The sequence below is a fragment of the Phodopus roborovskii genome, unplaced genomic scaffold (genome assembly GCF_943737965.1).
Source record: "Phodopus roborovskii unplaced genomic scaffold, PHOROB, whole genome shotgun sequence".
Classification (NCBI taxonomy): domain Eukaryota; kingdom Metazoa; phylum Chordata; class Mammalia; order Rodentia; family Cricetidae; genus Phodopus; species Phodopus roborovskii.
The window spans coordinates 7501305-7513894 of record NW_026126563.1 but is presented as its reverse complement, the minus strand read 5'-3'; the positions used below and the strand labels follow the sequence as shown (position 1 = coordinate 7513894).

The window sequence follows — 12590 nt, the reverse complement described above, 5'->3', positions numbered from 1 at the left end:
AGATACATGTATTCTATGATGTAATAATTGCATTTTAGGAGTCAATATTTTTTTAAAGTCTCAGAAATAAGTGAAACCTGAAATTCAGCACTTACAATATTAGTATGCATAAAGTGCAAACATAGCCAATAAAATAGAACCATTGGGAGTCATGCCTTTAGTCACACTAGTAGTTTTCAGAACATTCTCTAAAAACATCTGATGACAACGTCCATTGCAATTCAGGTATTGACAAGAACATGTTGCAAAACAATGCAAGTAAACAGAAACAAAATATACTCAAAGGTTACTAGAGTTGACTGCTGAGTAGCAGCGCTGTGGATAATCTCACTTACTTTTATTTTCCATTTCTGTGCTGTGACTTTATGATGGTTTTAATTCTTTAACTTGCAAATTACAAAAAAAAATGCATAAGACATTTTTTTAGGTAGTTTTCAAAGTCCGTGTCTCCCCTGACTTCTTTACAAACACGTTAGCAGGCAGGATGCATCTTGGGCTTCTTCTCCCCTCTTCCTAAGCGCTCTCTCTGTTATAAACAAATCTTCTGCGGTGTAACTGATAATCAGTTCCGTCCCTTTCTGAACCTATCCTGTTTGCTACACAGAGAAGCCGTCGCTGCCTCTCAAAACCAGTTTTAGCTCTTGCCGTCAACACTACGTGTTAGATTTAACATTAACTGCTTCATCACAATCTGGGACCCGTTTACTATCCTGTCGCTTCCCTCCCTGCCTGTGCTGGACTGTCAAGGGTGGGACCACCCCCAACCTGGCAACTAAGGCAGGCAACTAAGGGGCGATCGGATCAGGCTTGGGGTGCGTCTCATTAGCTTGCTAGTTCTAAAGAATCAACCAGAATCCCCTCTCCCTGGCGGACCGCTGTGGGGAAGACAAAACCACGAGCCCAGAGAATGGCCTGGAGCTTCCTTTGGAAGGGTACCAAGTGGGGGCGTGGCGTGGGAGGGTCCTGATTGGAGGCGGGGCGCAGGGCGGGGCTCTGTGGGCGGGGCGCAGGGGCGGGGCTAGGGAGGTGCCCCGTAGCTCCTCCCGCGCGCGGCCCCTGGAGTCCCCGAGGCGCGCGGCCAGCCCAGCTCCGGCCCGCCTCACTCGGTGCAGCCGGGCGCCCTAGCGAGCGCGGGCCCGGCGCCGGGCCCGGGCAGACGGCCGGGGGCGTCTCCGCCGAGACTCTTCTCTGTGGCCCCTGAGGGCGAGGGCGAAGGCGAGGCTGAGCGGGGCCGAAACCATGAACCGGAGTTTTCACAAGTCTCAGACCCTACGCTTCTACGATTGCAGCGCGGTGGAAGTCAAGAGCAAGGTAAGTACCCGAGGCCCACCGTGGCCGTGCGCACTCGCTCCCCCGGCAAATGAATGGGGCACCCCGCGGAGGGAATCCGGAGCGCGGTGGGAGGCGAGCGGCGTCGGCAACTTTGGAGCTGGGGCGCTGCGTGCCTCTGCGCAGGGGTCCGTGGGATGTGCTCCCGGCCCCCGGCGGTCCTCCCTGCTCCCTGTGCGAACACAAAGCCCGGCGGCCCAGGGCCATGGGACAGTCAGTGCAGGCTCTGAACCCGCTCCACCAGAGCTGCTCTTTTGTTCCACGAACTAGAGACGACCCGGGCGCGCCACACGTTGGAGGGGAGGGCTGTGTTTCCGGGGCGATCTAGGAGCTGGGGCTGCTGGGTTTCGGGTCGTGGAGGGGTCTTTGGGGACCAGAACCGGGGGGGGGGGCTGGCTGCACCGCCTGTTTGGCTGTGAGGAGCAGACTGGCGGTCGGCTCCCAAATCAGGGCCCTGGCCCAGCCCCCAGTTTGTCGCTGGGTACCAGATCCAGAGTCCCAGGCCCAGACCCTGATCATACACCTGGCCCAGGTCCAGTCTTCCTCGACCCAGCCCTGAGCACCCTTCCAACCCAGACATCTTTCCCAGACGCTCCCCGAGTTTAGATTCCCCCCAGGTCCCTAGGGTGCCAGAACTCAGAAATTCCCATCTAGGTGAGCCCCCAGACCAGACTGCAGTCCGCTACGGGGCGCGACCCCAGCGCAGACTCAGACCCCCTGGGCGCGCCCGGGCCCCTCCCGCTGCTTGTGCCTAGGCAGAGCGTGCCCGAACTTGCGGGTCGCCTTGTGTCTGGATAATTGGCTGATAGGATCAGCCGCCCTCTGCGGGGGCGGCTCCTTCGCTGTAAACGCTTCAGTCTGGAAGGGTCCACAGTGTGGACCCCGCGGGATGGAGGGATGGAGAAGGGGCTGCTATTGCTCCGGTGGGGTGGGAGAAGTCCCTGGAGCCGTTCACTGACTAGGAGTTGTGTTCTGTGTGAAGGAGGCAGAGCTGCTGGAATGGTCCAGGTCACCAAGGGTGAGTTCTTACTGCTTCTTACAGGCCTGAGGCCTGTAATCCATTCACCTGGTCTCCAGGGAGGTGGTGCCACGATGGACTGACCCCCCCCCAGGAACCCTTTGGTGTAAGGTTTTCAGGGTGTCTGTAGAGACCCCGGGAAGGGGCAGTCCCTCAGCAATAACAGGACGGCATCGCCGCAGACCCACTGTGATGAATTGTAGGGAGACTCTTCTTTCTTATAATGAGACCCTATCCTGTTTCCAAATGCTAATTCCACGACCCTTGCCCCCCCCCCTTCTGTTGCCCAGGAGCGCTTCCAAACTCCCAAGTTCACAGAGCTGTGAAGTTAGGGCCCTCGTTCAGCGAGAGGTCGTTAAGACTGCCCGTTTTTTCAGCACTGCAATATGGCAGCCACTTCAATCCCGTAAACTTTTCTGAGACGGTTACACATTCACAAGCGGATGCCAGAGAGAATACCGAAATCTGAGGTCACTTTGCCCAGCCTGATACGATGCTGACCTCCTGTTCAGGGTTTTGTGTGGTCACTTGTGTGTGCGTCCAGATATGCACGCTTGCGCGACCGCCAACACAGCGAAGGTTCGGAGTCACCCATCCCAGGGTTCTTCCTGAGCACTGAGTGCGGACTGATTCGGATGCACTAAAAGCTCTGTCCTGGTGCTGGGCAGCTGTGTGAGGCACAGCGCATTATCCAACTCAAAATGAGGCCATGAGACAGGTCTGGAGGAAATGCCCTCCCCAGGCCTTATCCTGCAGTTCTGGGCTGTGGTCCATGCAGGCTGTTAGGGGAGGAGAGGCCACCTGCCTTAATTTCCTGGAGCGTTAGCTCTGCTCAGCTGGCAAGTGCCACTCCATGCCCCCATGGCTTCCAGTCCAGATGCTGCCTCGAGTAGAGTAAACGGCAAAGCTGAAGTTTGTTTGAGCTTGGGAGACTTTGGGGGACCCACTCTGATGTAGACAACGCTGGGACCTCCCCCGCCGGCCCCACAACTCGGCATCCTCGTTGCTTGTCCAGAATGTCCCGTAAGGCCCTTCCTTCCGTGCCCTCCCTCACTCCCCCTGCTTTGTAGTTGGTGTGTTTCTGTGGAGTTGTCCCTGCAGGGTAGGACTTTTCTCACAGTGCTGGAGGCAGAGCTTCACGCCAGCAAGGGCTTCATCCTACCTGAAGGAGCAACCACAGGACCAGGGCAGCCAGGGAGCTAAGTGCACGACACAATCTTTGCCACCTCTCTACCTTTGGGGGTTTGGTTTGCGGCAAATCATTTAGTTTCCCTGCCTCAGCCATTTCATCCGAGCGAGGGGCTCGCCTCCCAGGGTGCAGGGCAGCAGTGAGTGTGAGGAACGTGCTGGAAACTTGGAAGCTGCAGCAGGCCCACAGTCATGAGCATCCAGCACCACACATCAAGGCCTTGTCCCATTGTAAGATGCCTGACCTGGACATTGCCACACACCCTCCCAAAACGGTGACCCTCCATCATCTGCCACAGCTGGCCGGTTACTCCCAAGGCATGCCGGGTGTGTATGCAGAGGGCACAGGTCGTTGGCCTGGTGGCTGTTCCCCCGTTTTATGCCCCCTTACACTTCCCTAACATCTTGACTCTGGCTGCTCATCTCTTCCTCTCCCAGCCGTGTGCACTTCTGACTTCCTGCTCCCTTGCCTGCCCCTCCATGCACTTAGACTTTTGCCTACCCTCTCATGAGACCTGCATCCAGAAGGGAGAGACTGGAGATGGGCAGGAAAGGAAGGAGGGCAGAGGCCTGGGCTGCTGTGAGGGCTAGCAAGAACGCCCGCCCCTGCTGTCGGGGTGGGGTGGGGGGCAGAGGATACAATCTTCGTCCATTGCGTCCTCGGTAAAGCCTTTGCTGCCTCCATAGTGTCACCATCTCCAGCATTTCCATCGGAAAGGAGCAACAGGCCCTCCCCCGTGGTGTCAGTCTGTGGGTTTCCCCACCTGAGATCCTGTCCTAGACTGCCCCCCCCCCCGCAAAGCCATTCTGAAGGTTCCCACCCCAAACCAGGCTCACGCTGACCCCTTCTAGGGCATCGGTCCCGACGCCTGCTCTGAATTCTGGTTGGGACTGAGGGCTTCCGTCTTGTTCCTGACTCCCTAAAGAAAGCTGAAGCTGGGAGACCCATAGATACCGTTGGTAATTCCGTCCGCAGATGACCTTCTCTTAAATGTTGCCACGTGGCCTTCTAATGGCACAGTGCACGTGTGCATCCGTCCCATTGTGGTTTCTAGAGTTAAGCCCACAAACACATATTATGCAGTCTACTTTCAGCCTGGCAATGCGTTATGTCTCCTCGTTAATTATTTCTAGAAAACTTTTTTAAAAAATTACTACATAGTTATTACATCTCATATCTAAACCACAATTAATTTAACCAATATCTTGTTTGAGTGTCTACATGTTCTGAGAAATCTCTTCAGTTGCCCCCCCCACACACACACGCACACACACACACGCACGCGAACACGCACACACACGCACACACTCGCATGCACACACACGCACGCACACACGCACGCACACATGTACTGTTTGATATCGATTCATCCTCCACCCCCGCCCCACCCCCACATTCTTTATCCCTCCCCCTTCAAGCTCTGGCACTCTCTCATTCCGTCCTGATTATGTAAGGGAGGTAGTGCCCTATTGTTTTAATTTGCATTATTCTTGAGGTTATCAATGAACTGGAAACCCACATATGCTAGTATGTTCTTTGTCCATCTCATTTTCGCTGCCTGGTCTTATCCTGTATCCCACCAGAGCACGTGAGACTGATCTTCCAGGCTCCGAGTGGACTTGGTGTCCTTTCCCTAATATAGAGACATTAACCTGGGCCCCCTGGGAGGGCCTGTGTTTGAGTAGCGCCTTGATGGCCCGGATGATCACATGCTGGCTGGCAAAGTTCTGCTGTGGACAGCTGGGCACACGGTGTTTTCTGTCAGCATGTCTCCTCTGATCCCCAAGATCTTATCTCTGGCTGGGCTTGTTGGCTGCCATGGCCCTGCAGGGACCCACCCTTCCATCTGGCATGAGCCAGCAGGTGGGATGGAACCTGGGCCAGGCCTCCCTGCTGCGTGGCTGAGGACTTGCCTCCTGTGGGCTAGTTGAGAACTGCCTGGACACGGTTTGACTCACCTGTGTGTCAGCTACACCCTTTTGAGATTCTGGTTTGTTGTATTTGCACGAATGTGTTTCAACAGGTTCTGGGACTCGGTTTGAGACGTTGCCTTCAGAAGAGGCTCTTGACAGGAACCCAGGTGAGATGTTAGTTTGGGGAGTGTGGATGGTGTCACTGCCCGCAGAAGGTTTCCCACCTCTCCGGGGTGTGTGGCCGGAAGCTATTGCATCTTGCTAAGGAGTCAAGTCACTGCCTGGGACCCGGGGAGCTCCAGATACCAGGCTGGGGTTCTTCCATGTTTAGAGAAGGGAAGGGTGTCAGAAATTGGGAGACGGAACCTTCCAGGGTCTTGGAAGCTCCGGCATTTGTGAAGTGTGTGTCTAGATTGTGCTAGGGAGGTGCATCCTGGCTTAAAAGGCTCTCCTGGTCCATTAAGTGACAGCCTCAGAGCACACAGACAGGTTTGTCCAGCTGTGTGACAAACGCACATGCTCACTGCCTCCCTACTTCCTTTCGGCCGTAAATCTGGGACCCAAGGTGGCGTATTATACTCGCTGCTTTGTAGACCCTCAGCTTCTTCCCAGCACGCTGCTAAGCCCTGCTCCAAGGCTATACTGGACACACTGGGGAAGTAAAACGTGGCACATGTGAGGTAGGGCCCCACTCTGAAGCACTCAGCATCCATCTGACGCATCCAGCATGTATGTAAAATATGTGCCAGACATGGGCCCCAATACTTGGAAGTTACAAGGAAAAATGCATTAGTCTCCATCGTGACCCATAAACAGGCTTTCCTATCGTTTCCACCGTGCACAAGGGGACCTTGAACGCCCAGGGGCTTCTTTGCCCGGCCCAGGGGCTTCTTTGCCCGGCCCAGGGTCTAACAGAGTTCTGAAACCCAATCAGTGCCATGACAGCTTATGGCCGCTAGTGGGGAAGGCTCAGGGCTCTTGTTAGGGATTGTCAAGTCATGAAATCCAGATCAGGATACAGATGCCACATCCCAGCATACCCATTTAGCATGGGAGACCCCAGCTCTCTGGATACTGGTACAGTGTTCTCGTTTCCCACATGGGACAAGAGCTCCCTGGCTCTCCAGGTCTGTCGCTTGTGGAAGCAGCCGGGAATGTGAGTCTTTTGATCTTGAGGTCAGAGGTTTTCTTTTCCTTTCCACTCTTGATGCATGGCCCCAAGGGAAAACTGTATTCGTAGCTGGCTACAAAATGCTGACCCTGCCTCCACCCAGCCCATTCTTTCGGGGGTAAAAGTTGTTCTGTTACCAGGCAAGTGCTGTGTGTCAGGTACGGAGACCATGTTGGGGTTCAAAGGCAAGAGAGCAGACATGTTGTCCACGATTGTCAGCTTTGGGCAGATTTGCGTGAAGTGGCATGGGGTGGGGGGATGTCCTTCGCCCTATTATTTGAAGTGTCACCAGTCCCCAGACTCACATTGATGTGAAGTCAGCAGCCCAGCTGTCTTGCCACCATTGCCTAGCCTCCGGAAGGGCCCTCATCTGTGGGGTTCTCTGTACCATCTCTTGAGGTCGGAGCTCTTGGGCTGCTACGCCCTAGCCTTCTCGTTGGGAGTTCTTTATTTCTCCCATCACACGCACCTCAAGTTGAGCATTCTCGAAGACCAGCCCAGACAGTGGCGGCAGAGCACATCTCCATCGTAATTCGTTGTTGGCCTGTGAAGTTTTGCATATAGAACACAGCCAATAAATGCCTGCTGGTTCACATGAGAAACAAATGGGTTTTCCTTACAGCGATGACTCCAGAAATGGCTTGTAGGAATACTTTCAAAAGTCTACTTTGTGAAGGTGGCAAATGCATGATTGATAGCAAGCTTTCTGCCAGGAGTAGTAACCCCCTGCCAACCCACTGCATGCTCCCCACCTCCCCCCATCCCCGCTTCCGGCCCCGTGCCTGGAAGATGGTCAGAGCTAGCACGATGGACAGGAGAAGAGGGGCTAAACAAAGCAGAGAAACCTGGGAAATTAGAAATCCCTTTTGCTCTTCCTGCTGTGGACACCTGCAGGTTTCCATTTGTGTAGAACTGTGTCTCCAAGATTCAGCCCACCCTGCATGCCCATACCAGATCCACCCAGGACACCAGGCCCACTCCTTGGGGGTGAGAGGAGCCTTACTTCTTCCTGCAGTGGGTGCGTTGGCAGACACTTGTGGGTGCTTCCTCCTGATTTCTCCTTTCTGAGGCCTTCGGCTCTGAAGGTTAGGCTGGGTCCCACCCCCAAGTCAACATCTGTGCTACTGGTGGGGTGTTGTACTGGAGTGAGGGGAGAGCTTGTTCTGTGTAATGTTTGAAAGCACCCACTATACAGCATGTCATCTCAGGTGCAAGTCCTCCTGTGTCGACCACCTACATCCAATCTGTGGCTTGTCTGCTACCCTGACCCATTCAGTGACCTTCCAACAAACCAAAACCATGCCAGGTGAAAAGTTTCTGCACCCCAGTAAGCCCCTCCGCAGAGGCAGCAATCCAGATCGGACCAAATCAAACCGAATTAGGAGAAAAACCCACAGTTAATGGATACAATGCTCCCGGATGATTTTCCGGCCCCACCCCCACCCCCACCCCCAGAGGAGATGGGAAAAGGGAGATGGAAAACCACATGTCTGTTTTCTGGGGGACAGTTTAAATACCCTGTGGGAGTGATCTTGAGCATCTCTGGGGGAGGGGTCATCATGTGGTGGGCTTTCTGAGATGCACGGTTTGGAGAGAGATGCCAGGGGCTGGGGTGGAGCTTCCAGCAGAATACCAGGCAGTGTGGCATGGGTTAGGGCTCCCCTCCCCTCCCCAGATGCATAAAGTAGTGGGTGCTATGTGTGCATTACTGATTTTACTACTTCTCATGTTTCTGTCTGCCACGCCACGGTCCCGAAGTCCTGAGAAACCGAACTGCATCTCATTCGGCATCTGTTGATTAATCAAAGTAAATCAAGAAAGTCTGTGATTTGGCAGAGCTTTGGGTACCTACTGCTGATAGGTGAGCCAAGAGGCCCCTTGTTAGGGCTCACTGCGGCTGTGGTGGCTTGTGCACTTGCTGTCTTGGCTTCCCCTGAGTTTACAGCAGTAGGGTCATTCAGAAACCCCCATGGCTAGCTGGGTGTTGTGGCTGGGTGTAACACGAGGTGAATGAGGGTTAGCCTGGGCCACATACAGCAGATCTTAGGCCATCCCTGTGGTGTTCATTCTTAATGCGTGCAGAAGATTGGACCATCCTCCTTTGCAAAAGGAAGTAGTGTGTGTGGAATGAAAGACTCTCCAGCAGCCTCATGCGTGACGGAACCTGTGGAGCTAAGATTCTGCACTCCATCTCAATTACAAGATGAGCCAGGGTCTCCCCGGACATCATCCATACACATTTGAGGGTGTTGAGGTACCGTGGGATTTCTTAGCTCCTCATCAGAGTCCTGGCTGTTGATTAAACACATGCTTGTTTTGTTTTGTTGTTTTGATTTATCATATTGCTATACTGGTCAAAGCTAGATTTGTCACTCCATGATCACAGCTCTCCCTCTCTGCCTCTCAGACAGAAGAGGTGAGACAGAGGAGCCCCTGCCCAGGCCCAGAAACCTCCCCTCAGGTGGTGCTATAGAAAAACCCTCCGAGAGGCTATTATGAAAGAGAGACTTGAGGGCCTCCTGTCCTATTGGTTTTAGGCAGTCAGCTGTTGTAGAGGAATTTAGCAGTGAAAGTAATATCAGTGCCCTGTTCTCCATGGATCAAGGACTTAAGCCACTAGCTGCCCCCATCCCCGGACAGCCAGGGTGACCCCACTCCCCCGGTGTTCTGAAATAGCCGGGTGTTGCTATGGGACAAAAAATCCTGTCTGCCTTCAACATGGTTGGTCCCTTGCAAGGAAGAGGAGGTGCATCTGCTCGTGACACCATACCAGCCTGGTCAGCACTGTTCCTGGCAGAGATGAAAGAGGAGAGAGACCATATAGTGTCGTGCCCCACCCCCAACCCCGGGATTTTTGAGCCTGAGAAGTTGATATTGACTTTTGGCATCCTGTATGCAACCACCTCATATGCTCAGTTTGGTCTAAAAGCTGCACACACGCTCCTTTTGTTGGAGATGGGGGGTATTTGCTGGAAGGTGACCCTCCTGAGTCCGAGCAGGCAGTCACCTGACCTACACTGTTTCCTAGGGGTGTGAGTCTTTGGGGGACGGGAGAGATCGGGCTGCAAAGAACTCAGACGTGTCTCAGTAGTCACGGCCTGGGCCAAGATTAACACCTAGTGGATATAATCTGCGAGAGAAGCTGTCATATATAGACACCCTCACACGTGCAAAGAAAGTCTAGGAATGGTGCTGCGTACTCCAGCGTGAATGAGTCTGGTGGGTATAGCCTTGGGTGACATCTGTGGTGGGCCTCATTCTGGGCACTCTGCACACAGGGTTCTGTTGATACTCAAAACACCTGGCACAGTACTTTTTCTCCCCACTGTGGCAATGAGGACCCCGAGGCTCAGCAAGGACATGAACTCACGACAAAGCCATTAAGCCATGTGTGTGTTCAAGTCCAGAATTTGAGTTGCAACATCACCCTGAACCATCCAGTTCCGTGGTCCATGATTCCACTTCCTGGGAAACATACAACACCTGCTGCTGAGGTCAGTATCCACCCACCTCCCTCCCTGCTGCCTCCCGGACATGTGTTCAGGGCTGGGCTGCTTCCTAAATGGCCTCCTGTATCCTGTGCGGTCCCCTCTCCTCAGCAGCCTGGGCCTTTGATCCTGCCGGTGAGCACAGCATGGGTACTTCAGTCCTGCGCGCTGTGTGCCTGGCGGATGCAAGAAGCACACACTTGGGGCATCACCCATTTCCTTCAGCGGTTCTACAGCAGGCTCCCAGTATTGCTGGGAGTATCACTGCCCTCCAGGCCCCGACTTAGCAGAGGCCCATTGAGTCACACAGCTGGGAAGGAAGGCCAGCACCTACCCAAAGCTTTAAGCTCTGGTCTCTCATGGTATCATTATTATTATTTTTTTTTTTTAAAAAAAAGTTATTAGTCCTGTCTCTCCCATTGCTATAAAGTGGCTATTCTTCAGGGCTCTTTTTCAAAACCAAATAAGTCAGGCTATTCCCCAGAAGTTAAGAGATGCAGCTCAGCTGAAGATGGACAGTGCCCACCCCATACCACAAGCATCTCCAAACTGTCCGTCCTAAATGCTGCAGAAGTTTGCAGGTTGGTTCATGAGGCGGGCTGAGAGATGGCCCTGTGAGAACCTTTCTCGGGCCTGCAGAGTGCAAGCTGCCCCAGGAGCCGTGCGCTCCTCTCGCACTATGAGCACAGAGCAAGCCTTCCAGTTGGATTCTCACAGACCCTGTAAAGAGCTTACCAAGGAGTCTAAGCCCCAGAGACATGCAGCAGACCGCCCAGTTACGAAGCCAGTGCGGGGAGCAGAGCTGGGAGCTGGTGTGCTCTTGAGTCTGGAGCCTTCCAACTTGACTCTACTGTCTGAACCTGTGTCCTGAGTCACCAGCCCCAGCCCGCAAACTGCCTGACTCTTCCAGACCGTTTCCTCTATGACCAGGTTCTCACCGTGGATTTACATACAGTTCAGGGAAGTCCCGTGGAGGGAAAGACAGATGAGCAGCTACATTCGCACTCCGCCTACCTAGAGTCTGTGTTTGCCCTGCTCCAAGCAATCTGCTTCCTCCCTGGCAGCCCCTCTTGCCCATGCCAGGCCGTTGCTCCAGACCTGCCCTCCCACCTACACTGGTCTTTGTCTCCGACTGTCCCATTAGAATTATCTCAGTCCCCTGTAATTTGGCCTCAGCTCCTTCAGGACTGGCCTCATGAACCCCTCTAGGTCAGCGGTTCTTAGGCATCCTAGTGCTGCAACCCTTTAATGCATGTTCTGGTGACCCCCAACCACATTATTTTGTGGCTATTTCATAACTGTAACTTTGCTACTGTTATGAGTCATAATGTAAGTATCTGATATGCCACCCCTGTGGGTCTTGCTCTCCTGGCCTGTAAAACGGGGCAGTGATAATGTGTCTGAGTAGGCTTGCTGTCAGGATTGAAGAGTACATGAAGGCTGCCTGGCAGTGACTTAGTCATACCTGTCACGCTTGTTTGCCTCCGGCCTCTGGTCCCAGTCCTTCCTGCATTGGATCCCCAGTGTAGAGTACCTGTGTGAACCAGAGTGTAGGCCTTCCCTCAGAGGTGCATGGCCTCCCAGATGGAGTCCAAGCCAGTGAGAGCTCTTGGTCCCGAAGTCACCCTGGGGCAGTCTCGCGTACCCTGTGGTGCTGGTCCAGGCAGTAATGCAGACGTGACAATTGTGCCGTCATCACCCTGGATAGCGATGGGAGGGCTGCGCACAGGAAGGGACTAAGCGCCACCCTGCCTGACTCACAGACGTATGGCCCAGTTTTAAGATATGTCCCGTATGCCATTCAGAACATCATCTCTCTCCCTATTGTCCGCCCGTCCTTCTGTCTGTCCATCCATTTCATCCCACCCTGCTTCAGTCTGAAATATATGAATATCATCCAAGTTCTTTCTCCTTAACAAATCCTGTTCTGACCGCGTCTCTTAACAGTCCAAGGCAAGTCTCTGCCGTAACCCGGGTAGAGCCATCATTGATCCTGCCTGGCCCCTTCCTTTGGAGTTTGGTTGATGGGACTCTGGGAACCATCTCCACCAACAGTGGGGCCATCAGAGAAATCCAGAGGGCCTTGGCTTGTGCTGACATCTGCCTTCCTGTCCTTTCCCTGCATCACCCTAACACAGGGCAGGGTCCCCTGAGCTGGACCTGCGCTGCCCTTGGGCTCGCGCCGCAGATGAAATGTGTATTCCCCAATCTCCTCACCTGATGATTTTCTTGCTTTACACACCCAGTTTAAGTGAAGGCCTGGGTTCTCACTTCCCTGGCATTTCCTAGGGTGTAATTATGCACTGCATGCCTGACTACTGATTGACATCCTGCTGGTCAGCAAACCCCAGCCACATGAAGGCCGGTCGTTCCTTCCTTCCACAGCATACACCCACACCAGCTCAGGGCCAGACCTAGAAGGCGTTATGTGGCATTTTCCTGAACAAACAAATACTAGAGAATGGACTATGTGATTGGCTGT

At 53.8% G+C, this 12590-nt stretch overlaps 1 protein-coding gene across 3 annotated transcripts in view; it reads left to right on the top strand.

Moving 5' to 3' along the window:
- Positions 1-1082: 1082 nt before the first annotated feature.
- Pard6g (par-6 family cell polarity regulator gamma) overlaps positions 1083-12590 on the top strand; it is a 1244350-nt gene continuing 1232842 nt past the window's right edge. For all 3 annotated transcript variants that reach the window (XM_051202243.1, XM_051202244.1, XM_051202242.1), the window contains exon 1: positions 1083-1311. In XM_051202243.1, coding sequence (XP_051058200.1) covers positions 1240-1311 — 72 coding nt within the window. In that variant the 5' untranslated portion in view covers positions 1083-1239. The remainder of the gene's footprint in view (positions 1312-12590) is intronic.